At 43.9% G+C, this 27,707-nt stretch overlaps 4 protein-coding genes across 5 annotated transcripts; all 4 read left to right on the top strand.

The window, feature by feature from the left end:
- Window positions 1-6,148: 6,148 nt before the first annotated feature.
- LOC115680167 (auxin-responsive protein SAUR71-like) lies at window positions 6,149-7,420 on the top strand. The gene has a single exon (XM_030603915.2). It carries the CDS (start codon window positions 6,680-6,682, stop codon window positions 7,208-7,210), a length of 531 nt encoding a protein of 176 aa, XP_030459775.1. The 5' UTR covers window positions 6,149-6,679; the 3' UTR covers window positions 7,211-7,420.
- A 3,561-nt stretch (window positions 7,421-10,981) lies between these two features.
- On the top strand, window positions 10,982-16,502 carry LOC115680291 (uncharacterized). Its single transcript, XM_030604089.2, has 10 exons — window positions 10,982-11,340; window positions 11,424-11,596; window positions 11,691-11,849; window positions 12,773-12,922; window positions 13,198-13,341; window positions 14,539-14,695; window positions 15,000-15,172; window positions 15,280-15,335; window positions 15,621-15,723; window positions 16,243-16,502. The coding sequence occupies exons 1-10, from the start codon at window positions 11,136-11,138 to the stop codon at window positions 16,330-16,332; spliced, it is 1,410 nt and encodes a 469-aa protein (XP_030459949.1). The 5' UTR covers window positions 10,982-11,135; the 3' UTR covers window positions 16,333-16,502.
- A 1,755-nt stretch (window positions 16,503-18,257) lies between these two features.
- On the top strand, window positions 18,258-21,509 carry LOC115680114 (uncharacterized). The gene is made up of 2 exons (XM_030603851.2): window positions 18,258-18,479; window positions 19,722-21,509. The coding sequence occupies exons 1-2, from the start codon at window positions 18,258-18,260 to the stop codon at window positions 21,270-21,272; spliced, it is 1,773 nt and encodes a 590-aa protein (XP_030459711.1). The 3' UTR covers window positions 21,273-21,509.
- A 635-nt stretch (window positions 21,510-22,144) lies between these two features.
- On the top strand, window positions 22,145-26,799 carry LOC115680225 (photosynthetic NDH subunit of lumenal location 5, chloroplastic-like). 2 transcript variants are annotated; one of them, XM_030603992.2, is made up of 7 exons: window positions 22,145-22,302; window positions 22,422-22,646; window positions 22,979-23,129; window positions 23,247-23,335; window positions 24,397-24,451; window positions 24,807-24,892; window positions 26,446-26,799. In XM_030603992.2, the coding sequence occupies exons 1-7, from the start codon at window positions 22,279-22,281 to the stop codon at window positions 26,596-26,598; spliced, it is 783 nt and encodes a 260-aa protein (XP_030459852.1). In that variant the 5' UTR covers window positions 22,145-22,278; the 3' UTR covers window positions 26,599-26,799. The 2 variants fall into 2 exon arrangements, with proteins under 2 accessions (XP_030459852.1, XP_056168493.1); XM_056312518.1 differs by having other exon boundaries at window positions 22,422-22,655.
- Window positions 26,800-27,707: the final 908 nt, after the last annotated feature.

The following is a 27,707-nucleotide window of genomic DNA, read 5'->3' as shown; positions in this document are numbered from 1 at the left end:
AAGGGTGTGTTTGTTTAAGGGAAAGTGTTTTCCGGGAATTCGTTTTCTGGACTTTCACCCGTTTGGTTTGCCGAAAATGATAAGTCAACCGAAAACACTTTCTAGTCAAGGAAAACATTCTTGTATAAAATTAAGAAAGTGAATTCCTTAATCGAAGAAAGTAAAAACATTTTCAGGAATTGCTCATATTGAATTTGTTATTATTTTATTTTTTCTTTTCTTTTCTCATTCTTTTTTCTTTTTTTTTTCTTTTTCTTTTTCCTTCTTCCTCCCTCCGCCGGTCGCTGGCCTCGGCGACAGGCCACAAGCGCGGGTTGGCGAAACAAACGCATTTTGAAATCATTTTTCAAATGAGATCCAAACACCAGAAAAACTTTTTCGATCACATATCACAAAACAAAGAAAAACTAACTATTTTCCTGGAAAATGATTTCTTGGAAAACATTTTCCAAAAACGTTACGTTTTTCGTGAAATAAACGCACCCTTAATCACGTCAGGCCCCCCAATCATATGCGGTTTCTCGGCATGAAAAATCCCTTCTTCCCTTGATTTTTATTTTAATCGAAGCGGATCGAAGTTTGACAAATACCACTTTAATGAATTGAAATAGCGATGCCGATAATTGCCAAACGAGCATACAGCCGAGTTCCACTTGTGCACGCATGATGGCACACAAAATTGGAACGACGACATTCTCCGCAGAATTAATTAAGCAGTACTTCGACCAAAAAAAAATTAAGCAGTACAATAATTCTGGCATTTGTTTAATTAGAAAAAAAAAATAATAATTGAGCGACAAGATAGCCCGCGCATGGCCTCGTCCTTTGTTTAATCAATGTGACCACGTGTTTCGTCAAAATTCGACTCTGCAACAAAAAGTCTCTCATTGAAAGTTGTCGTTTAATTTTATTAGAGAAGACGGATCTTGCGGCGATTCTGGACAAAAAAATATGACAGATAGACAAGAAAATCAGTAACTTCACTTTAAATTGTGCCGAAATTTAATCGACGACAAAACATGAGAATGTAATCACTTCAAACGAAACCAAACGTACACAAATTATGCTGGAATTTAATCAATGACAAAGCCCGTGAGAACGTAAGATGCAACGCCGAAATTTAATCGACAACGCGATTTTTCAAATTATAACTATCGTGCAGGAATTGAAAGATAACATGTTTATTTATTTGTGCGAGGGGGGCCTCCAAAGAAGTATGATGTGGATATTTAAAGCCTACCATCGACGGTTATTATCGGAGGTCACAAACAGAGGTTACAAACAATTACTGAACAGTTACACAGATGGTTGACTCCGCTACTTTGATGGTTTTTTCGACTTTACTATCTTGATGGTTTCTTTGGCTCCACTATCTTGACTGTTATTTTATTCCACTATGTTGACGGTTACTTTTTTTCACGGTTGCATCCTCCATTTTTGTCGATTCCTTCAAGTTGTCGATTCATTAAATTGTCAATAATTCCTTCGCTCTCAAGTCTATCACATGTTTATAATAACCAAAAGTTTGTCATTTTTTGGTGCAAACACATGCTCCCTTTAAAAGAATGGAATGATTCATCAATTGTTCGATTCTTAAATTAGATAACCAAGAGTCATCATATGCTCCCTTGTCATCGGCAAATTTGATTTTTCTTTGCCGATTTTTGTCTTGGTCGGATTCATTATATGCATCATATCTTCCCACGAAAGGCATGTTTTGTGTAAATTTTTCATGTGGCCGTCTATCTCTGTCTTAATTAGTTGCTCATACTTAGATAGTCTCTTTGCCAATTGATAAATCGACAAAATTTTGGCCTTTGAGTTTTTTTTCTAAGATTGAATTCCTATCCACGGAAAGCTAAATTTGTGAATTCTTTCTCTGGGAGTGAAGCAAGGCATCTATTCTTAGTTCTCTTGAATCGAGCAACAAACTGATCAATTGATTCATTATCATATTGATATATTTTGGCCAAATCAATAATCGATACTTTAGTTATCGTTCTATAAAATTAATAATGGAATTGTTTTTTCATCTCAACCCAAGTATGGATCATTTGTATGCCAAATAAAGGCGGTTTTTGATAAAGACAAGGGAATAACTTTAGTCTCAGGAATTCATTTGTTCCCGCCTCTCCACATTAGACAATAAATTGACCAATGCGTTTGACGGTCGACTGGTCATCTTCTCCAGCGAAAACATTGAAGTCAGAAGTTTTGAATTTTCTTAGGCAAAATATAGCATCAACCTAATCAAGATGTAGCTTCTTGTATACGAGCAAGACCATTCCTCTGTCAACACCTGATTGTTGTCATGCGAGTTTAGCCACTTGATCAGAATTCGCAAGTTGACACCTTTCCTACCCTCTAGGTTTAGGGTATAGGTCGATAGACTTGACCTTCTCGCCCCCTAGATTCAGGGTAGATATGATTTTCAAGCTTTTCTAAAATCCTCACTGGTGGTAGAATCATTAGGCCTAAATTATTTCCACCGATTGATTAAGAGTTGGAGGAACATGCTCAGAAACTGCCGTGTTCGGTTGGATCGATACGAACTGATTGAATATTATGGGTCTGGAGATAACATCGTTGATTGCATTGATGACCATCGACCCGATCACCTTAGAAATGTGTCTTGCTATGTGATTCGTCATCTTATTTTGTTGTTCCTCGAACAGCCTCTTCATGGAAGCCATCGAAGTAAGGCTTGGTGCTAACTCCCTCGCCTGCTCCTCCGTGAAGTGCTGCAGGATTTCAACACTGTCCCTTGGCTTGGCTCTATTGCTGGAGTGGTTGAGGTCTCGAACTGGGTAGCTGTATCCCTGGGATTGTAGCCTGCAGTATGATCAGGTTATGGATAATTCCTTGTTCTCGGCATTGTACTTCCTCAAATCAACCATATTGGTCCCATTGGGCGTGCCAAAAAGATGTTTTGTTCAAATTGGATTTGACGACGAAATATATTTCACCAAAAGTCATTCGTTGATTTTATTAGAGGAGACAGATTCTATGGCAATTCCGTACAGAAAATATCACAAGTATACAAGAGAACCGGCAACTTTACTTCAAATGGAGCCAAACATATACAAGCTCTGCCGAAATTTAATCAATAACAAAGCCTGAGAACGTAAGTGCTTCAAACGAAACTAAATGTACACAAAGTCTGTCAAAATTTAATTGACGACAAAGCTCGAGAACATGAAAATGCAACGCTAGAATTTGATCGACGACGAGGCACCCAGGATATACAGCAAAGATATACGTCGAAATTTAATTAATGACGCGAATCTGGCAACACGCCGGAATTTAATCGACGATGTGAGTCTGAAAACTATAACTACAATGCATGAATGTAAAGATAATTGAAATATAACATATTTGTTTGTCTGTGCGCAAGGCCCCTCCAAAGAGTACGATGTAGTTATTTAAGGCCTACAGTAGATGGTTATCAATGGAGGTTACAAACAGTTATCGACGGTTACGGTGACTCTACTACCTCGACGGTTTCCTCGACTCCACTGTCTTAACGATTTCTTTGACTTTACTATCTTGATGGTTGTTTTTTCTAATTACGTTGACGGTTGCATCCAAGACTGTTAACTCAACTTTTTATCGATTCTGTCAAGCTGTCGATTCATCAAGTTGTCAATGATTCTGTTAATAAATGATCAAACTTTGCTCCATCGACTAAGTCTATCACATATCGATAATAACCGAAAATTGATCACTTTTTGGCGCAATCATCATATATTTGTCTTGACGTAGATTTTTTCCTGTTAAATTATCTTGCCACCTTATTTACCAATCCAAAAAGAAAAGGTCACTAAGATAACTGCTCTGGTCAAATCTCTGACGTAACTCACATCGAGTTTCCATTTTTCCCCGAATTGTCATCAACGAATAAGCTTTCAAATACCAAACTACATTAACCTTCTAAATTTCACGGCGTATTTCGTTTATCTTATAAAAATCTTCACACGCCGGACTAAGTTAATCACGAGTCGTTTTTCATGGGCACTCCCCAATTTGAGGCTCGTCGAATAATCCTCGAGCTCGAAACCTCATGCTTCAAGGCACGAGGGCCCCAAATGGCTTTACCAGTTCAACCGATTGCCATTAACGAGGAGACGATATTGAATCGATTTAGTCCGTGAATGATCGATGGGGATAGACGGAATCAACCAGGGTATGAGAATCTTATGAGAACCTATTCTTTTTACCGGGATCTATCGTGGGCCCTCACGAATTCTTAAAATGCGATTGATTTGATTTATTAGTCATCTATATAGTTCTAATTCTCCCTCGATTAACGGCGCGGGGTTCGAGTTTCCTCCTACCGGGCTCCTTCCCCCGGCTCGGGTAGCATGTGAAAAACGAGTACAATAATCAAAACGATCAGGTAAGAATTCAAAGAGCAGCAGTTCTCTTCTCCCAGAGTCAAACTAAGGAAAAAGCAGTGGAATCATCCTCGTCCTCTCTACGCTTCTTCGAAATTGAGCAACCAAAAACTGTTCATTCATCTGACAAATCCACTTCCCACTTCCCCATTTCAAGATATGATCAGTGGGTTGAAACCCAAGAGGGCAATACAGTATGTGATCCAATTAAATTAGATGTCATGATTGGGGTAACCAAGTCAACAACGGTGAACTCCACTGTATAATGTCGCTCAGACTTTTTCCGAAAGAACATACAAAAAAAAAAATTCGTATTCTTAAATTATGCCAGGGCCAATCATTCCAATTTGACCTTCACTGCCTGTGATGACCATTTCGGAAATTGATAATAAAATCGCAGGGGTCATCAGCCGAAGGCGTTGACAGGGTCTGCATCAGCAGCATCCGTGAAGACACGCTTGGCCAGAGCATTCCTGGTTTGTTTATTCTGTACTAGGCTCTCTTGCTAAAGTTCTGGTGCCCCCTTCGTGAGTTAGTTTATTGATTTTATGGGAGGTTGGCTCAACATCATCCACCAGTGTAGGAGGAAGCTAGTTGAAGAAATTGTACAGCTTGGATCTTATTTTATTTACAAATAAGCCTGGCCTAGTATTACTGACAAAGGTCTTCGACGTAGACCGCGAAAATTACCAAAAAAAAGTCATAGACTTATTGTATTTGTGCTAATTCAGCCATAAACCTTTCAATTTGATCAATTTAGTCATAAACCTTTTGACGTTTTGCCAATTTAATCTATCCGGTTAATTTTAGTCGGAAATCACTGACATGGGCGCCGGTCGTCTGACGTGGCACGACCAACGCTGATACGAACATATTTTTAATTTTTTTTTTTAAATTTTAATTTCTTTTTTTTCTTTTTTCTCACTGTGGCAGGCGATCATGCTACGTCAGCAATTTTTGGTCAAAATTGGCAAATTATCCAAAGGTTTAAGACTAAATTCTCAAATTAAAAGGTTTATGACTGAATCGGTACACATTCAATAGGTTTAAGACTTTTTTGTTAATTGTCCGACGTAGGCAATATGTGCGCAAAAACTGGTTTGTACATTACCCGACAGCTAAACTGGAAAAAAAAGGGAAGACAAAAACGTAACTGATCCTAGCCCAGTGATTACGCACACATATAACTCGAGCCATAACTAACAATTAGTAGATAGCTTTTGGAGGTCCAAGGAAAGTACATGGTATGTAATAGGCGCCGCGTTCATTCAACCTTCTCAGATCATCAGCACAAACAGCCGCATGCTTTAGATCATCCACCCGTGCTCAAGCAGCGTCGGCATCGCACCGGGAACCTTAGTGGAGCATTCCCATGAACTGAGAATTAACACGCCCGAAAAACAAGGATCGACCACCACAAAAAAATTTGATACATGTTTCACTTATTAATTGCTGTCGTTGGCACATCTCTCTCTCTCTCTCTCTCTCTCGGTTAATCACGGGCCGAGCCACCCCCGCAATTCGCAATTTACCTCCCCGTGAAGACACTGCCCAGCTGGTTGTTCGTTCATCCTATCCATCCCCAATTCAGATGTCCTCCCCTGCAAACAATCAATTTAAAGTGAAAACCCTGGTTGTCGTCTTCCGACAGCCCACCTTAATTCCCAGAAACTAGCCACCTTCATGTCAATTCAATGATCCGCAGGAGCACCAAGAGGTGCAGTTCCTATTCATTGATTAGTTTATCGAGAGGCAGTGCACGCCTTATGTACCGTTCTTGGAGCGTTGACAAATGGGTTGGTCTTTTTCCACTATATATATCGAGGCGTGCTTCTCTGCCCCGGGACTCAGCTCCAAAGCGAAACTCAAATCGAAGCGCAATTCCTAGAGCTCTTTCCTCTCCTTCGTCTTCTCCTCAAACGTCCCCCGAAGCTGCGCGGTTCGGGTTCGGCGTCGATTCCTTGTTTCTATCCGGGTAATCGGCGCGTATCTAAGTGCTCTCGTTTCCGGCCGGCGAATCTGGAAACATGAGCAACATCGAGAGGCCGAGGCTCAAGGTCATGTTCGATTTGATCTACGATAGAGGTTAGTAAAGATCAGGAGCCTAGGAAGGGCAAAAGGGAGTAGTCCTCGTGTGCACCTTGATTTCATCCGTGTGTGGCAGCTGATTAGTTCGAGAAATAAAGCGAGTGTTGTTGTGCGTTCTTGATTTCATCCAACGTCCAAAAGTTGTTCTCTCTCTCTCTCTCTTTCGCACAATCAAACTTGCCTTGTCTGTAACAAATATGGACGAGACAAGGAGAAAGCCGAAGAGGGGTCTGATTTTCAAGACGTGGGAGCGATGCAAGACCCTCGGCCGAGCCGGCAAGAGCTCCTCCAACCCGAGGTCGACGCACGGCCCGAGCCTCGCCAAGAAGAGCAGGTCTTGGAACGGGTCGCGGCCTAGCTCGTTCAAGGAGGGCGACATGCCGAGCCGCCACGGCAGCGTCAAGCGGCGCGCCGCCGTCCCCGGGGGCTGCTTCTCGGTCTACGTGGGCCCCGAGAAGCAGAGGTTCGTGGTGAGGACGGAATGCGCCAACCACCCCTTGTTCCAGATGCTGCTCGAGGAGGCCGAGTCCGAGTTCGGGTACAGCAGCGGGGGTCCCATCGAGCTCCCGTGCAACGTCGACCTTTTCTACCGGGTGTTGACCGAGATGGACTGCAACGGGGATGTGGACGGCAGCGCTGGGGGGAGGCGGCTCGGGTGCGGTTACGGGGTCGCCGCGTACCAGCTCCTGAGCCCGGCTCGGACGATTGCCGTGGGCCATCATTACTAGTTTTTAACTATGGCTTGTAGCGTTGATTATCATAAGGTCATTATATTATCCGGTCATGTATGTGAACAAAAACAACCAATGTTAGTTCCATACCAGTTTCGTATCAAGAGATGAGCAGATGCAACTAGCAATCTGTGTTGTAAATTGTAATATCATGTCATATTATATGTCGATATATTCCACTATTATATAAGAGTGGTTTACCAAAAATCATCTAACGCCGCATCCTCGAATTCTTTAATTTTCTGTTCTTTCAAGTTGGCCGAAAAATATATTTTCTTCTTCATTCTCTTTCACAAAAGGATTAGGGTTTCGCACGCCGCAGTATACGATTCCCGTTTTATGTATTCGCGATGAGCTCGAGCTCGTGAGCTCGAGGTCAACCAATTCATCTTTTGTGCATGAGGCAATTGGTTTCGGAGCATAAACTGTGAAAGTTGATGAAGAAAGTATCTGGTGCAGTTGAAGCTGAAACATAGTTTGTCAAGATTTTAAGCTGACCAAGGCATATGTTTGATGGCGGCACTGAACAGAATCGAAGTCACATTAATTCCTCTCAATTTGTAGCGGCCGATCACTGCACCGGACAACAATCGACCTGCTTCATTCAATCAAAGAATCTCTCGGGTGTGCGAGATACTCTCTCGCAGAGACGCTGGACTATCGCCCCCGGCCCAGAAAGCTTCAAAAGCCAGACGGGTTTGCATGTTGAAGCGGACCACGAAGGGTCTTGAACTTTCCCCAGTAGAACCTGTTCCGTCCTGGCGTCACAGACTTGCAGATGAAGCCCGAGAGCTTTGGGGATAATATTCTATTCCCCCCACAAAATTTAAGCTGCATTGCTTTCTCAACCACGCATCACAGACTCACGTCAGGGCGTAGAAATCCCCCTCGAATAGCCAAAGGAGCAGAGGGGAAACGATGTGCTTCGGCCGGTGTCGGCGATACCTAATCCGGTGAGAACCTGACGAAGGAGGGAGGTCGTGTCCGAATGGCGAATGACGACACCTCCCCTTCTTCTCCGAGCAATAACCATGAAAACAAGCAGAGCTCGTAGTTTAAAAAACAGAGAATAGCTGAGTCGTCGTTGTCTTCACAAGATCTTGACGTTAACTGTGAATCTGAGTGGATCGTTTAGACAGAGGCCACCGTCACCACAGACGAACATCGTTCGGCGTATCAGCTTTTTGCCGCATTATTATTGCAAGAGGGAAGAGGATGAACTCGTTCTGCAGGATCTTGAATTAGATTCTTGGAGAGAAGCTACGGTGTGAGCGTGACATTTGGATACGCATTCGTTGTCATTCATGTTCCTCAGCTAGATTCTTGATTACTTCTTGCTCGTGCTGCATCTTTACTCTAGGGGAGGCTTGCATTGCACCACTGAGTTAGACATAAGATACTAGGAAAGGACATCTTAGTCGTTTTAGGCCGCAAGTTAGGCAGTCTAGGTAACTTCGGGTGCGTCTAGGAAATGCATTCCCCAGGAGCTTTGAGCTCTAAAGTCCCTTGCATAAATGTAAATACCGTTTGATAAATTTTTTGGATGGCTTTAGGAATATGCAGTTGCAATTCCAAAGGCTTTTAACCCGAGGTAAGTTTGGACGTGTTTTGAGCTTTGGGCATTTCTAAAATGCAAATACATTTTTTTTCTTGGCGAAGGCCTCAGCCACTAACGAGCCTCGAACGGGCCAAGTGAGGCTGGCCAGCAACCGATTTGGTTTGTCGGCGGCTTTAGTTATGTCGGCAAAGGTTTGAGATTTAAAAAAAAAATATTAGCCAAAATCCTCAAGAAAGTGTAGTTTTTCCGATCGATATTTAAGTTAAAGTAGTTTCCCAATGTGTTTTTAAATTGCACTTTGGAAAAAACCCTTTCACCTAAATTCCTTTGCATTTTCTCAAAATATTTCCCCAGAGTGTTTCCAAACGACCGGCCACCGGCGATTCCTGGAAAGGGCTAGGCGAGGGCGGCGAGGGCCACTCTCGCCGGCCATAGGCGAAGGATGGGGCGATTCCGCCCTCGAAAGCCTAGGCGAGGTCGGCGAGGGTCTCGCCTAGGCAAGGCCATCCCTCGCCCGTGGGCGGCAAGAGTGGCCATTGCCCAGCCCTTTTTGGGCATCGCCATTGGACGGCGAAGAACAAACTAGAAAAAGAAAAAAAAAGGAAAAAAATAAATTAAAATTGTCTTTGGACCAAAATGCCATTGATCGGCCGGAATATTTAGTCGGCCCGTGATCGGCTAGATCAGGCCTTTATTTGAAACAATCATGCTACTTCGGGCTCTTATTTGAAGCTGACATGGCCACTTCATACCTTAATTTGACACAAGGTCCACTCCAGACTTTCATTTGGAATTTTCCCCAAAGACATGCATGCCAAGAAAATAGGTGGCACACTATCATTAAATTGGACCAAACTCAATCATCCTATCAATAAAAATCTCGATTTGTTTAGAGGAAAGTTAGTGGTCAACAAATACTTTTTTTTCTTCGTATTTCTCGCTTGCATGGTTTAAGAATGTAAGCTGATAGATGGTGATGAAGGTATTTTTGTAATTTTTTAGAGAACGAGGAAAATATTTATTTGGTTTTTAAATTTTTTTATGTAATAAAAGCAGAACCTTGATGGGCGAATTAAAAAAAATAATAATCTCCGTTTGTTTCGCTGAAAATGAATAATTTAAAAAATATTTTTCTAAATTCGATATCTCTTGTATCACTCAAAAAATGAATGAACAAAAAGTATTTGAATAGTCCACGAAAAATATCTAAACATAAATTATTATTGATAACGAAAATATTTTTTATCAATTAATTATTGGGAAAAAACCACCAAAAACCTCAAACTTTACCATTTGTGACACATTTACCCCGAACTTTTTTTTGTGCCAAGAAAAATCTCAAACTATGCAACTTGTGACACATTTACCCCAATATACTGTAACCTATGGCATTTTAGTCTTTTTCCCCTTTTCTATTTTTTTTCTTTTTTCCGATGGGGGTTAAGGTCGCCGGCGAGGGCGAGGGACCCTCGCCCCGCCCGGGCGAGCGCCCTCGCCGGCGTTAGCGCGAGGCGACCACTTGCCTCGCCGGAGTCGGGCGAGGACCCTCGCCAGCCCGAGCGGCGAAGGCAGCCAGCCTCCCGCGGGCGGGCGAGGGCGGCCTCGCCTCGCCGGCGTCCGGCGAGGGACCCTCGCCCGCCGGCGAGGTTATGGCCGCCCTCGCACAGGCGGGGAGTGTCTTGCCGCCGGCGTCGGGCGAGGCTTCCACTTGCCCCGCCAACTAGGCGCCTCGCCGGCGTCGGGCGAGGTCCTCGCCCTCGCCTAGGCGGGCGAGGGTGCCCGACGCCGCCCTCGCTGGGCGGGCGAGGGCTACCGACGCCGCCCTCGCTGGGCGGGCGAGGGAATCCTCGCCGGCAGCCGTGGGCGACCTCGCCAGCCCGGGCGGGCGCCCTCGCCCGGCTGGCGGGCAGCCCTCGCTTGGGCGGGCGAGGTCCCTCGCCCTCGCCGCGAGGCGACCTAGCGGAAAAAAAGAAAAAAAAGCGAAAAAATAGAAAAAGGGAAAAAGACTAAAATGCCCTGGGCTATAGTATATTGGGGTAAATGTGTCACAAGTTGCATAGTTTGGGGTTTTTCATGACACAAAAAAAAGTTCGAGGTAAATGTGTCACAGGTGGTAAAGTTTGGGGTTTTTGGTGGTTTTTTCCCTTAATTATTTGAAGCAATATAAATAATTATATTTTTAAATTATTTTATTTTCGGTGAAACGACCGAGCGTAGAGTCGTGTCACGACAGCGCGGTCTCGTTTCTCCAACTCAAAAAAAATTGCTGACTTCTTCCGATCACCATCTTCCCCGCCGGTCGGCGACCTCAAGCTCTGCACCGGCCATCGGAGCTTTCTAGAAGCGACCGGAGCCTCTCGGAATATGGAAGCTCACGGGAGCTCGCCGATCCTGCTCCACAACGCCATGATCGTCACCATGGACCCCCAGAGCCGCGTCTACGGCAACGGCGCCGTCGTCGTCGACCGCGACCGGATCACTGCCGTCGGCCATTCCCTCGACTTCCTCCGCCGGTTCGGCGACGCCGCCGGCGAAGTCATCGACCTCCGCGGCCAGATTCTGCTCCCAGGTCTTCTCTGTGTCTCCTTTCTGTACTTCAATCGGTACTCGGACTTCCGCTGGTCCCATTTTGACTTCGATTTAGTGAGCTAGGTTTCGTCAACACGCATGTGCACACGTCTCAGCAGCTGGGTCGAGGGATAGCCGACGACGTCGATCTGGTGACTTGGCTGCACGACCGGATATGGCCTTACGAGGCCAGCATGACCGAGGAGGATTCCTACATTTCCGCTCTGCTCTGCGGAATCGAGCTCATTCACTCCGGTGTAAGCGCCGCGTGTCGTGGAATTTGGCTCTGGTGTTGCGTTGGGCTTTTCGTCGAGTCGCGATCGGTCATGTTGTTGATTTTCGATGGAGCAGGTCACTTGCTTTGCCGAGGCTGGAGGACAGCACGTTCCTGGAATGGCTAGAGCGGTGGAATCGCTGGGCTTACGCGCGTGCTTGGCTCAGTCTGTCATGGACTCCGGTGAGGGTTTGCCGGCATCTTGGGCTGCTCGAACTGCAGAGGATTGTATCCAGGTTGCTGAGCTGAACTTAGTGCTAACAATCATTAATGCATTAAGGGAGTCTATGTCTAGACAAAGTCAGAGTCTTTTTGGGCTAAATTAGACTCATCAGAAGTAGTTTGGCGCTATAGCTATAGCTGCGGTTTTGGCTTTAACCATGGGAATTTTCGGTTTTCTTGACATACTAGAGAACATGCACGGACGATGCTCTTAGTAAACTGAAGATATATAGAAGGTTTAAATTAACAATGAACTCCATGAAGAATGTGACCCTTGGGACTGATATCGAGCTTGTATAGAGAGGCCTAACAGGACATGCCCAGAGTCCCTGTGAAGGATCTAAACAGACATGGATAGAGGCTTAGTTGCTATTCAGTATTGTTGTTCTTAGTAGTTGTCTTTTAGATGATAATCAGTGTGAGGGAAAATATGTTCAGCAGTGATGATATTAACCAAGTTTTACTTGTAAAATATTGATTTTATTGAACAAGCCTTAAAAAGATAATAGGGAGCTTTGACTTAGGAAATAGTAGTGCCCAAGTTCTTTTTGGATTCACTTGCTGCATAAATTCTTGCTTTCTAGTAATTCAAGGATTCGCAGAGATTACGTCACAGTATAGAGGACATGATTTGTTTTCTATGTCCTTATGCTTTGGTCATTTCCTTTTCTGCAGGATTGAATCTAGATGCCTCTCAATGTCTCCCTGGACCCTAGTATCTATAGATAACACAAATCTTGCTATGTGTTCGGACAGATATTGCCATTGAGTTGAGCTTAGTTGATGTAGAAAATTTTCTTGTTTTAGTTATATTTATATGAAATTGCATAATAGGCTTCACTTTTTCCTCACATGACTAGCTCTAGTTTCGACTGCATTCAAAATTGAGTCATAGCTGTCGACATATGACTCATGGCAATTGGCTTAAAGGATGCAGTCACAGAAGGAGCTCTACGAAAAGCATCATAATACTGCTGATGGACGTATTAGGATATGGCTTGGCATCAGGCAAATTATGAATTGCACTGATGAACTACTACTCGCAACAAGGGATACAGCAAGAGAATTGAAAACCGGAATCCACATGGTACTTGTTCTTTTATCACTTGCCCTTCTTCCTGGAGCGTCACAGTGAACAGGCTTTGTCCTGACACGTGCTCAAAATCTCTAATGAGAGCCTGTAAAAGTGAGAAAACTCAACTATTCAACCTTACAGCTTCTTTTCCTTCTGCTTCTAGCTGTAAGCTCGTACCAGCCTGGATTTTTTCTTCCTTTTTTCTTGTTGTAATAATCAACATTGAAACTTCCAATCTCTTCTCCTGAGATAGATCAAACTGATTTTTTTTTTTTTTTCTAATTTAGCATGTTGGAGAGATTCCCTATGAGAATCAGCTGGTAACTGAGACACGGAATGTTGATCATGGAACGGTAACATACCTGGAGAAGGTTGACTTCTTACGGGACAATTTGCTTTCAGCTCATACAGTTTGGGTGAACAGAACTGAGGTGGACTGCTGCTGCACTCTGTAGAGTAACCCAATTTTTGTTGCTTTGCAGCTGTAGTACCATATCTCGCATCTTGTCATAACTTTCATTGAGGATTAAGAAATCGTCTTGCTGTGTTTTTCTTACTCTTGATCTTTCTCATTTTTTATAATTGATTCAGCTTTAACAAGAGAAGAACAAATTGCTGTTTCCGTTTATCTAGGATAGAATTTGCAGAAACTTGGTAAACCTATATCTTAACACCGATAAAAGTGAGAGTACCAGGTATGTTTGCCCATTCCCAGTTGTTGATAGATCAAAAGTTTGAAGCTGACTTCTTTCTCCTTTAGAAAGTTCATCTCTGTTAGAAAGTCCAACCCATAAACTTAAGCTATTAGGTGGAGAGAGATCACATGAATATAAAGAGTATTTAGGACCCGTTGTCAATCGATGTGGGATAATACTTCAACAATCTCCATTGATTTCCGTTATATCAGCCATTGCCAATTTCTAATATAAGTTCTAAATGATAAAGGGTGCAACTTGAATGGTCTAGAACCATTGTAGTATCTCGAACTAGAGATGATCATTGGGCGGGCCTGGGCCGGGCCCGAAGGTTGGGCCTATTGAATTGCCCAAGCCCACCCATCACACAAAATTTATATAGGAATTTTTGGGCTAGGCTGGGCAAAAAATGGGCAAGCTGGACTTTCTTGTGTAAGAGCATTGCCCAAGTCCCCCATTTCCTTCTTGGGCCTGGGTGGGCCGAACGAGCCGCCCTCCTGTTGATCATCTCTATTGGAAACTGTAATATAAGAAGCCTTTTCAGTTTGTTGTTTGCTGAATTCTACAGTAAGTCCCATTCAACCTTAAATTGATCAATTTTGCTGTGTGTCCATGCTCCTTGCAGATTCAATCCTTTTAACGCTTCTAGGAGGGGTTCCTTGTAACACTCTGTTCAAAGTGTATTATGCAGTTTCTGGTGGTTTGTAGTGAAGTCGAAAAGACAATAGATTAAGACCATCCATAGAACTGTTGTAGTCATTTATGTCATATTAACTTTCTCTTCGATTTTATTCTATGTAAGAAGATTAGGTCTCAATATATGGACAGAAACATCATTGTTCTGAGTGTCCATAAGTCCATAAGTGCTCTTTGTAATATATTGCCTTCATATTTGTGCCCTCGGTAGTGAAGATTATCCTTGCTCTCCTTTAGGTTGGTTTTCTTTCACATGCTGGAGTTAAAGTTTCTCATTGCCCCGCTGCTGCAATGAAAATGCTGGGATTCGCGCCTATTACGGAGATGCTTGACGCTGGAATCTGTGTTTCATTAGGAACAGATGGCGCTCCATCAAACAATAGAATGAGCATTGGTTCGTCCAAACTTTTAGATCTGTGTGTTCCAAATCTCTCATATTTTCTTGGTAGATGATGGTTTCTTACTCGATGTGCCATTGGAAGCTTATGTTGAAAGAGATTTTCCTTTCTGTTAGTTTAACGACAATCATAATGATCCCAGCTTTTTGATTCTGCGGGGCATAATTAAATGTAGTCTAGTTTAGTTTGATAATCACCATTGACTGATGATTAACTTCTTGGGAAACTATGTGACAGTACTTGGCATGTTGATCAGAATTTCGAATTACGCTGATTCATGCATACTCTATTGCTGTACAGTTGATGAGATGTACCTAGCTTCACTTATAAACAAAGGACGTGAAGTTTTCAAAAATGGCGTCACTGATCCTACAGCACTTCCTGCTGAAACTGTGCTCAGAATGGCAACAATAAATGGTGCCAAGTCAGTACTCTGGGACGATGAAATTGGTTCACTTGAGGTTGGGAAAAAGGTATGGCCCATGTCACTCCTCACTCATATTGCTTTTGTTTTTTTGGCCACCCACTCATATTCCTTGAGATCAGCAAACTGATTAATGACTCGGTTTCTCATTTATAGGCTGACATGCTCGTGATCAATGCTTCCACTTGGCATATGGTTCCTCTTCATGACTGGTATGCGACTATTGCGCTAAAAACTTCACATTACGTGGTGTTCATTCAATTCTAACTCATCAATCATGCAGATATACGATGGGCATATTTTTCTTCATTGTGGGTGGTATCTAATGAAGTGTTCTACACACTGTTAAATTCTAAACATAATCTAGACTTTAAAAAGGGAAAACTCAGTGAGAAGATGTGCTCAATCCAATTTATACATCGTTTTTCTTAATCTCTACTTTCCTCCTTGCTTTAACTGGCTCTAACAAGAGTTGAACTTATGTTTGGCGTCCGCAGCATTTCTGGCCTTGTATATTGCATGAGAACCGAAAACATTGTTTCTGTGATGTGCAATGGTCATTGGATTATGAAGGACAAAAAGATTTTATCAGTCGATGAGGTAATGTTACAAAGCCTATACAATTGATTGCATTCAAATGATTCACCAGGGTCAAATTGAGACTTTGTTGTTGCTTCTTATGCCTTCAAGGTCATGTTTGCGTGGATCATGCCATCATCTTCAATGACCTTTTTGTAATTCATTGCTTTTGTTTCTTATCTGCTAAGAAGCATGAACCTTCACAAAGTTATTCCTTCTTTTTTTAACCTTCTTGGTTATCAGACTTTTTTGCTTGTATCTTTTGGAACCTATCAAAAGTTTTGGTTTCTGATTAGAGATTTGATATTTGCTCTGATTCTTCTCTTCGTCCTACCCATTTTCGGTAGGTTTTTTTTTTTTAATCATCCATTTGTAGTGTTCCAGGTTTTAGAAAGCTTCCTGCTTGCTGTATTATCAAACAGGCTGTAAAATTTTCAATAAATATTTGATGTCTCACTTTTAGTTACCTAGCAAGCTATATTGATAACTTACATTTTGTCGATTACTTATTTGGTTCCTGATATTGCTGGGATCCCACAGGAGGAAGTTATTTCACTAGCTAAGCGGGCTTCAAGTGAACTCTTGAAAAGAGCAGGCATCAAGATTCCAAATAGAATGAACATGCTTTAGCAAGGTATTTCTCTCTGCAGATGTGAGCTCACGACGTCTTTGGACAGATGCTGTTCAAATGTTGTTTCGCTTTCCTTGGACTACTAATTTACCTATCATTCCAGACTCCAGAAAAACGCTGTGGTGGGCGTGTATTACTAGTTTTCTATTCGTTGAGTGGTATGGATTTATTTCCCGTGCTTCGTCACCCGAGCAAAGGTTCTAGCGATTCTTTTCACTGCTTATCGGTTGGCTGATATGGGTGTCAGCCCTGCTTATGCAGTCCTTTGATTCAAGTGCAGGCTAAAACCATTTAACTGCTAAACATCCACATGTGGCTTCAACATCTACTTTGGATCCGTTTGTTTCGCGAAAATGAATTATTTTGAAAATGTTTTCCAAAAAAATGATCGCTTGTATAGTTTGAAATAATTAGGAGATGAAGATTATTTTCATTATCAATAATAATTTATGCCTAAATATTTTCGTAGATTGTGAAATTATTTTTTGTTCACACTTTTTTGTAAGAGATACAAATGATCATTTTTAAAAAAATGTTTTTCAAATGATTTATTTTTCGCCGGACAAATGGACCCTCTCTCTCTCAAATAGTGGGCACAAGTGAGATTTATTCACATTGCCTGCAAGGGCCATCTTTTGCAGCCTTTGCGTTGCAATGCACTGCTGCTATTTTGTACTCGCCTAATTAGGGCAAAATTATGACATGGTCAAAACTTGAGTTTCGTACATGTGAAATGTGTAACCACTTTCTTATCAACCTCTCATTAAGTATCGTTTTCTCTTTAGATTAGTGCAACGGCTATGTTTAATATTTATAGGAGAAGGTAATTTGGCTTTTACACTTTCGGAAATGTCATTTTACGCATTCTTGTCTCCTGAAGCTTGTATTGTTTTCTTAGCGATGGAACTCGTGGCACTTAAAAAAGATATTCGAACGCTCAGAATTCTAATTATTGTGATGATCTGTCTAATTTATGAATGGACTTTAAATCAGATGAGTTTTAACTTTCGTTCACCCTTTTGCAAGGCAGCGGAAGACATCCTTTCTGTACTTGCATAATGTTCGTAATTAGCTTCACATTGATAATAGTTAATCTCATAGGTTAGTAAAAACATACTTCCCTAGGTATAATTTGTCCAAAATGTACTAAAATGAGGGCAAGTACCTAAGAAGCCTCTAAATTTTTGGAGGAGGTGGTGTGCCATGCAGTTTCTAAATTTCATCCTTAACATCCTCCAGGCCTTCTCCGTCTAAGTTGTTTTTTTTTTTTTTTTTTGGTCGAACTGCGTCTAAGTTGACTCTTTCCAATTGTGCGACCAGTGAACACTCTCTCCCAACGAAAACTCGAGAAAAGACCAAAGGAATTAAGGAAGATACAAATATGCGATTTGAGTTATTTTAGAGAATGAAGTTTAATTTATTGAGAAAAATACGGTTTAAATGTAGAACCCACAACAGGTTCATAGGATACTATGGCATTTAGGGAATTACATCATTCAAGGAAATTTATTTGATTGGCTGTAGCCTAGCCTTTAGGACGAGAAAGATTTAAATAATAAATTTGGTATGTGATCCACATGTGCGAGTAGGGGTGTCAAAAAAGCCCGAGCAGATCCGGCCCGGCCCGGACCGACCCGATCTGGCCCGAAATTTTAGGGTATTTTGGGGCCGGGTCTTAGTCTTCTTTGGATAAGGGTTTTCGGTGTGGGTAATTGTTAGGGTCGGGGCAAGCCAGGTCGGGCCGGGCCAAGCTGGGCTTTTTTTATTCTGGCACCAAAGGTAACTCATCTAGAAGAGCCCTACCGCTCTCTCTCTCTTTCCCCTTCGCTCTGTTCTCTCTCTGCACAAGAACGACCAAGAAACCCTAGCTCCTCCTCGCCCTTACAACCTCTCAAAGGCGTGCGAAGAGCTCGAGTTCGTGGCAATGGCGGCCGTGAAGTTCGTGAACATGACCGTGGTGGCTCGTCCTCGCCCTCACGGCGTTCGACGTGACCGCCAGGTCTGGGCCCTGGCGCCGAGCCCCACCTCCCTGGCGAGCTCCGTCTTCTCGTCAATCCTCTGCGCAGGAGCAGCTGCCATCGCGGCTCTCATCTTCGGTTCCGAAGTGACGCCGAGCTTCGGAGGTCATCCTGTTCTTCCCTACACTGTGCTTCTCGAATGCATCACCCCCACAAAAAAAAAACACACCAATCAGCTTCAGAATCGTAGAAGATAGAACCCCATACCCAAACAATAGACACCCATTGGAGTGATCCACCAAATTGACACAACGAATCAGAGAGAGAGAAAGAGGGATTACGACTACTGCGATGTCGATGGCTTCCTTCTGCATGTCATCCTTCATGTCGGTGCTCTTGATGACGGTCTTGCGGTCGGCGGCGGCAGAGGAGGCCAACGAGGGCTTCCGGTCGTTGGAGCAGGGTTTCATCACTAGGGCTCAGGCGATTTCTTCTTGGACTTGGCGGCAGTGCTCATTTTTCCAGAGCTACTCCCGTGGGCCTTCTTGGGTGGTGATTGGGTGGAGGGAGCAGAGCTCAACTGATATTGCAAATGCAAAGAGAGAGAGACAGAGGAGGTCCAGAACAAGCTGCAGAAAATAAAGCAGCTCTCTCTCGCTCAAGCTTAGCTGGTTGGAGATTGGTCCTTGTAAAAAAACCCTAAACCCGACCCGACCCGACCCGACCCTACTCTTGGGTATATGATGAAGAGGGTCTTGGGTCGGATCGGGTCAAGTCAAGCGCAACCCTGTATATTTCGGGCTGGGTCGGGCATCATGAAAGCCCGACCCGACCCATTGACACCCCTATGTGCGAGTTACCCATCTCGAGGAAGAAGGAAATATTTTCGCATAGAATTCTATTTTCAATTTGGTTTGTGTTGGATAAATTGTCCCGTTGATACTACTAAAAATCCTAAATTTATGCATTTGTGCCACATTTTCTCGAAACTAATTTTCGTATGAAAAACTAGTAAATCTCGTTATATTTAGTCGAAACAAATTTTTCGTGCCAGTAAAAATTTCCCAAACTAGCACATTCGTGCCGTACCTTAAAACACCTCAAACAAAAATCATCTCTGAGGAAAATGGCACGAGTTTATTGATTTGTGATTTTGTAACTTTGTGGTAGATGAGATAGGATTTCTGATGCTGTGACTCCAACTGTGGAAAAGGATCCGACCCGGCGCCGACGACGAGAGCGAGAGAAGAACACGGCGATCGGCGGCGAGCTGTTCAGCGACGATCCAGTCAGCAGCACCCCTGTTTGATTGCTTAGCCCTTTTCTCATTTTGATATACCAACCGGAAGCAAAATACTAATTAAAAAAAAAACCTTTTAATTCCGCTCATTTATTTATTTATTTATCGAGCCAAAACGGTCAAAAACCAGAAGAATCTGCACGTGTCCAGATGCTTCTTCCTCCTCCCGAATCTTCTGGAACTTCTCGAATCTCCCACCCCCACCACCCCCTTCTATAAAACCCCTCTCCGCCATCGCAGAGCTTCACCCAAAACTCACAACAACAGCTCGCAAACGAACAACAGCAGCAACAACTCGCAAACGCACGAGAAGAAGAAGAAGAAGGAGAGTTCATCGCAGCCGATGATGGACAGCCCGTTCTTCAGGAGCCATTGGGTCGCCCCATCCCACCCCCGCCCTCGCTACTACCCCTCCCCCGCTCCGCCCAGAGCCGTCCCTACCCGGGCGGCGCCGGCGCCGGCGCCGTCGCCGAAGGTGGTCTCGATCCCCGTCCGCTTCGTCGGGTCGGAGCGGAGCCGGTCGGGCTCGGCGGTCAGGATCCAGAGCGCGTTCCGGGGGTTCCTCGTGCGGAGGAGCGTGGGGAGGATCGCGGCGGTGAGGAGGGAGGTGGACGAGGTCGAGAGGAGGATCTCGACCGCGGAGGCGGCGGAGCTGCTGCGGCGGGACGAGAGGGAGAGGCTGAAGGTGAGCGAGGCGCTGATGAGCCTGCTCTTGAGGCTGGACTCGGTCCGAGGCGTGGGCGCCGGCGTGAGGGAGTGCAGGAAGGCGGTGATCAGGAGAGCGATCGCGCTGCAGGAGAGGGTGGACGCGATCGTCGCCGGGCAGAGCGGAGGCCCCGTCGGCCGAGCTTCTGCGGAGGAGGCGGATGTCGAAGGTGGCGATGCGGCGGGGAGAGAATCTGTTGAGGCCGACGATCGTAGCTCTGGTGCCCTGCCTCCACTGAGCGCAACCGAGGCCGTTATGGCGCGATTAGAAGGCGAAAGTGGACCGGAAATGGCGGACGCGGACCATTCGGTCGATGCTGGTAGCGAGAGTCACCAAACAGAGGAGACTCCAGCGGAGCCTGAGGTGCATACGGCGCCAGAGGCTGACGTGGCGACGAAGCCGGATGGGGAGCATTCTGTGGAAGCTGATGCAGGCAGGGATCGTGAGATGGGACAGCCGGCGGCCGACGGAGTAGATACAGAAGCAGCACGCGAGCCAGAGACTGAGATTCACGAGAACGAAGATGAGATCACGGCGGACAGTTACACTGTTCAATCGACGTGCGAACTCGTGGAAGATGCCGTGGCCACCGGAACGGAAAGCTCAGCCGATTCCTCCCCCCATTCTCGGAGCCCGATCGAGGGAATCGACGAGAACGCTCCGCCGGGGGAAGGCGCCGCGGTGGAGTCGCAGAAGCCCGACAAAAACGAGGAGAGGGGAGGCTGGGGGAGCGAGGAGCTGCTGGAGAGGATGGTGGAGGACAACGAGAAGATGATGGGGCTGATGGCGGAGCTTTTCGAGAGGAACGAGCGGCAGACCCGGTTGCTGAGCTCGCTGTCGCAGAGGGTGGAGCAACTGGAGAGGGCTTTCGTGTGCGAGAAGCTGAGGAGGAAGAAGAGGAGGCAGGCCGCCGGCCGGTGCGACGCGATGGACTGCCCGGAGACGTCGCCGGACCCGAGGAAATGTGGAAAGTGATGAGACTGACAGCGGTGTGATCGTCTGGTAGTTGCTGAACCGAAGAATTGATGTATGAGCTGCGGCATTCCTCCCATCTTTTCTCTGTATTTTTACCCTTTTCTTCTGCTACAAAATGAGAATCGCATCGGCCATAGTTGGTTTCCGTAGTTTATGGCCTTCTGTTCCTTCCGATTTGTTTCGTGAGCCCAATGTCTCACCGCAACCCAAGCAAACACCAGTCCCGATTCAGGCCCATCTGTCAAGATTGCTTTATGTTTGGGCCAACAATTGAAGAAGAGCCTACTGCCTGAACCCTGGTCGATGCGAGCATGCTCTCATGAACATGATAGATATAGTTCGTGCACATATAGACCGGTCTCGGGAACCTGTCCGGATTAGAAAAGGGAAATTAGAAAAGAAGAAAGGCACACTCGTTTTTCAGCTTTTAATTCCGGGATCTTGACGGAACGACTTTCTTGGGTGTTGTACCCCTTTTACGGTGATAAAATTAGGTGCGACCCGGGGTTAAAAGATGTCGTAATTCTCGAATCTTTTAGATGGATTAGCCCTTTATTTTACCTTAGAAAAAAAGCATCCAAAAATTTCAGCAGCGGCGGTGGCTACTTTTGCTCGCGGGACATCTACCCGTCTCTCCCTATTTTTCTTTAAATTTTCTTTCCTACTGTGAATTTTCACCTCGACCAAAATGTTAAAACGTGAATTTTCACAATTTATAGGATTTTGATTGCAAAATTTGAATTTTTTTGGATGGATTTGCCCTTCGCATAATCTCAAATTGCAAAAATTAAAAGAAAAAAAAAACATAAGTTCGAAAGAAAGAGTAGCGACTCCTCTGACAATCTCGAAGTCGTCGTTTCTCGAGAACATCGTCTCACCGCGCACCCACCCAGCCACCCATCCCCCCAGTCTCTTACATATTTGTACTTTCGGCAGTAGCTCAAACCTCAACCTTTTCTCGACAGAAAGAAAAATATCCTCTTCTCCTCTTCCTTCACCGTCATCCATGGCCGCTTCTTCCACAGCTCTGGTGAGTCCCCTCGTTTCCCTTCCGATACCGCGTACCATCCCCGCCGATGCTTTCCGGGATTAAGCGCTGACGATTTTTCGGTTTGATTTTGCCGTTTGCATTTCGTTGTTGCCGAGCAGCCCAATGTCGGTTCGCTGGCCAGTCGAAGGAACGGCGGCTCGGAGATTAGAGGAGGGTTCGGCCGCCCCTCTTGCAATGTCGCCGCCATCGTCCGGCCGCCTCCGTTGAAGGCCAGCTTGTCGGCGACCTCCTCGAGCTCTTTCTCCGGCTCCCTGCGCCTGACTCCCCTCGACTCTACTTCTCGGAGGAAATTCCGTCCGTGCTCGGTTCGAGCGAGTGCCGAGGTTACCCATGTCGTCCTCTCGTTCTCTTAATCTTTGTGCTTTTCGCAGTATAGGGGCGAGAAAGGAAGTGGGCTGACAGTTGAGTTGAATTTGTTGTTGTTGTTGTTATTGTTGTTGTGGGAATGAGCCCTGAATTATTGTCAAAACCGAAGTCAAAAGCAATGTGTCGCGATAAGCAGGGGACGATCTTTCTGGGAGTGTAACGTGTTGGTCCCGTGAAGTGGATTGAGGACTATAATTCTCTGAAACTAATAGGCGTCTGCATAATCTAAGGGAATACACTGTAGGTTGCATCTCTTATACGAGTGTGTTGGTCTCTTCTGGGATTTCAGGATGCGGCTGTTCAGTCGAAAGTTACCAACAAAGTTTACTTTGACATTAGCATCGGTAACCCTGTTGGGAAGCTAGCCGGAAGAATAGTAATTGGATTGTATGGCGAGGATGTTCCGCAAACAGCAGAGAATTTCCGCGCTTTATGCACAGGTTTTACTTAATTCTCTACCGTGGAACTAACTTATCGGCATGTATCAAGTATTGCATTGCGCGAATTGGAGGCTGTTTTCAAAAGATGATTATCCGATTGTTCTTTGTTTTCTTCAGGAGAGAAAGGCTTTGGATACAAAGGTTCAGCGTTCCACCGTGTCATCAAAGATTTTATGATCCAGGGAGGTGACTTTGACAAAGGAAATGTGGGTACTTCATCGGTGTCCTCAAATTCGCATTATAGTAGCTTTGGCCTGTTTTCCTTTTGATGGTTACCGTGTTTACCTCTTCTGATTGAATGTCATCTCATGCCATAACAGTTGTTAAGGCTCTTTTGTACCTATTCATTCCTTGTGATCGGAGTGAAATTAGTCAATTGAACAGGGTGATGCCAAGGCCTGGTCTCACCGAGGGCATGTGAGTGATGGATGATGCAGTTGGATTTGTAATACTTGTTGATAATAATCAACATTGGTTTTTCTTTTGTAAGATGACTCGCAGACAGTTCAAAGCTCTTCCACTCCCAATAGAGCAAATAACTAAAAGCAGAAAAGAAAAAAACCAAAGCAGCATTAGATTGGGGCATCTAAAGGTAGTTAAAGACATTAAAGGTGATGAGACAGAGTATTTCTCGTAGTAAGTTGTGAAGCCAGTTCTTCGAATTAAAAGAACAATAATTCAAGTTGAAGAATATGTGATGATCTTCAAACACAATGTGAGAGAAGTTTTGGTATAGACTTCCAATGTATCATAATACCAGTGTTTTTATCATGAGCCTCCTAGGATGCTTGTATTGATGGTTTATATCCCCTAGTCTCGGATCATAAATGGTGTTAAGTATCACAGCCACTTCTAACCATTATGTATATCTGTCTTTTTTGTTCCATTTTTAGGCTTTGTCGGGTATTTGTTAGCATTTACGTTGAACACTACGGGCATACTCTCCGAAAATGTGGCAATTGTCGGTTACTTTGTAGCTAATATCTATGAGTTGCTGCATTTGTTCCTTGAACAGCTGAGATTCTTTGGAACCGTTCGATTTTTTATAAGGCATGCTATTAACCATTTAACTTAGTGTGTGTTGTAACTTGTGCTGATTCTTGTCAGGTAATTTTGGTTTGAGAGTATAAACAGTTTCAAGGAACTCTCTCCAATCCTTCATCTGTCTGGAGTGTGAATTTATTGGCATTCTAGTTCCCTTAAGGGTGACCCCAACGATGATAGTTTAAATGATTCTGAACCAGTCTGATATTTGTCTCTATTGCAGGGAACAGGGGGTAAAAGCATATATGGCCGTACTTTTAAAGATGAAAACTTTAAGTGTAAGACTATTTCTCTTATGCCGTACTAATCCTAGGATAAGGACAAGTCTTAGAAATCCCCATTTTTGGTTACTTTTTGGTAGAGGACTATGATCTAAGATATCTGATTTAATGCTTAATGCATCTCATATGCATTCTAACTATAGTGGCCGTTGTCAATACGGATTTCTCATATTTAGTTTTCATGTACTAAGCATGTGTTGGCGGCGATTCCTAACTTGAACCCACCCTCTCACTTCTTCTGAGTGCTGTCCTTCAATTTTTAGCAGAATTTGAAAATATAGTTATTCTTCTATTGAAAGCCACGCATGTCTGACAAGATCCCTCTTATTAAGAATAATGGAATGCGTTGCAGTAACTCATGTTGGACCTGGGGTGGTCAGCATGGCAAATGCAGGCCCCAACACCAATGGGAGCCAGTTCTTTATCTGCACTGTGAAGGTAATCTTAATTTTATATTTTTTCTAACCACAAGATGTTGCTGATAATTTATCATGTCACTATAAAAGTCATGTTTTTCCAGCCCTGAGAATAAGGATATCGTCTTGGAAGGTTTCCTCGATTTTTCATATTTATCTATGTTAATAGATTTTTTGGATTGTGGGGGCTGGAGTGCGTTTGGAAAAAAGAGCTATCAACTTTTCATATTTATCTATGTTAATAGAGTTTTGGATTGTGGGGGCTGGAGTGCATTTGGAAAAAAGAGCTATTGCAGAAATTCCATAAAGAAGTATATTCTTTGCCCGGCGCAATTTTTGAACCTTGGAATTTTGTTTAGGATCATTTACGCTAGGAGAGCTTGGTGTCTGAGAAGTAAATTTTTATTAGAAGCTTTATATTTTATAGGAGCATATCTATAGTAGCTTTTAGGCTGGATGAGAGAGAGAGAGAGATGACTAATGTCTTAGTTATTTAACGTCCTTAAAAGCCTGGTCAACTGTTTTTATAGTTCTTGACATGCCCATTATACGACCATTTTCACTTAATTATTCATATTCCTTTAAGTAGTTACAACAAATCCTTGATTGGAATGGTGTATATGTTATGCTTTGGGGATGCCACTTTGTTGATCAGTAATATCATACGTGATTGGCTAGTGCATTGCATGGACAAAGCTTCTGAATTTTTAGCTAATTGTTTGCCCAAACAAATTCTGTGGAACATAGTTCGTGAAACCAGTTTGCTTCTGCTTTGGATCTGAATAGCCATCACTTCAACCAAAAGTAAAAGGCACTCAATTCGAGGCATTAAGACCTGCCCCAACAAAAAACCTACCCCACCCCAAACAGGGCAAGTAAGACCCACAGTTCGCGGGTTTTGGAGTGGGGACGGGGTCCCACTCCTTTCTGTAGGCCTTCTGCCCTTCCTGCTGTGTCCTTTCTATTACTTTATACTACCAAAATCTATAATCTCCTGGAGAATTAGATCAGTCTAACATGCCTCCCCACCTCTCTTGAGACAGATTTTAAGGCTAAGTTCTTTGTTACCCCGCTTGAGTGGAATTTTGCAATCAGGGGTGATGGTAACAGAGAGGAACTTCTTATTGCAAATTTGTCACCTTTTTGCTACATTGCTCATTTTTTCTTATAGCATCCTTTAATTTTGAGCTCAGTAACTACTATTGGAGTTGATCAAAGTTGTTATCAGTGCTTCCTTCTTAACATTTTTCGGCAAAATTTGCTCAGACGTAGCTGACATTTTTTAACTAGTTTAATCCTCATATATGCATCAAAATTGCTATGCAAGCACGTCATCCATGTATGCAGTGTATGCATGACAATATTTCACTCCAACCACCACAATCCACCAGGAATGTTGCCTCAGTGTTCATTTCCATGCAAACCACACATTAGTCACTTCTGCAGCTTATTAGTGATCTACTAATTGTTTGGGAACTCTAGCGACCTACCCTGTATATAAAATCTCATCGGTGCTTCAATTTCTCCTAGTCATTCTTTTCAGCCATATCAATGATTCATCTTGTTTAATGACAGACGCCGTGGCTGGACCAGAGGCATGTTGTGTTTGGGCAAGTGTTAGAGGGCATGGACATTGTCAAGCTGATCGAGTCACAAGAAACGGACCGAGGAGACCGTCCCAGGAAGAGAGTGGTCGTAGCTGACTGTGGTGAACTTCCCATGGTGTGATATGCCTCGATTAGTTGTGTTGTGCAAATTAGTACTGGCTAAAATCTGAGTCATGCCCCCCTCTCAAATTTTCTCCATTCATTTCTCTGTTTTGTTGAGAGTAAACTTGGGAAGAGCCAGGTCACGATTGTTAATGCTCGATTATTGTAGCGTACCGACGGAATTTTCTTTAAATTGGAAGCACAGAATGACTGCTCCTGAGTCTTTTCTTTTAGCCTAAGACCCCTTTCGAGCGATGGATGATATATGATACCGTTAGATGCCTGGGATTTGCTTGAATTTCCCTTCTCTTGCCTCTCATTTGTGTTGGATCCTTCCAAGCTCCAACATGGATTTGTGAATTGATTCTAGTTGGGAGATGGTAGGGGGACAAATAATGGGTAACAGAGCCAAAGTGAGCGAGTTTGCTGTGGGAAAATTCCAGGCCATTAATCCTGCTTTTCGTGATGCAGAACGGTGCTTGTGCGAAAGCTTCTGCATCGGATAAGAGCACTCGATTCCTTCATATTGCCGCGATCGGTTTGTCGCCATGATTACAAGTCTCTGTTTCAACTTGAATTACAGCCATAATCCGAGGGCGTGTCCACAGGATAAGAGACCCACTTTGAGAATGCGGGAGAGGGATGCATTGCATTGTTTATAATCCTGATTTCCCTGTTTCAGCTTGTATCTGCTGTAAGGTAGGGGTAAGCACGGGAACCGGACCAAACCGGCTCGTTCAAGTAGTTTCCAGTTCCTAGGATATGGACCCAATGATAATCGGTCTAGTTCCCGATTTCAAGTTTGGACCGAACCACTTGGACCAGACCAATACTTTTTTCTTATTGCCAAAAGTTTGGAGAAGAGAACAAAAACTACGTTCAGAGACACACTTCACTTTGCAAGAGCAATTCCATTCTCCGTAGGAATTAAAAAAAAAAATACGTTCCTTCCAATTCTTTGTCCGATTGGAATAAAGAAATCACGCCAGTTTTTGAACCCACTCGGGAATGGTCCAGTTCGGTTCCAGGACCAGGTGGGTCGGTTTCCAGTTCCACAAATTGGGGACCGACTCTTCTGGTCCAGTTTCCGGTTCCAGGATGGGAACCGATCACCCTAGTAAATGAGTC

Source organism: Syzygium oleosum, unplaced genomic scaffold (genome assembly GCF_021117445.2).
Source record: "Syzygium oleosum isolate NSW1041296 unplaced genomic scaffold, Sole_v2.1 Sole_v2.06, whole genome shotgun sequence".
Classification (NCBI taxonomy): Eukaryota; Viridiplantae; Streptophyta; class Magnoliopsida; order Myrtales; family Myrtaceae; genus Syzygium; species Syzygium oleosum.
This window is presented reverse-complemented; position numbering and strand designations above follow the sequence as displayed.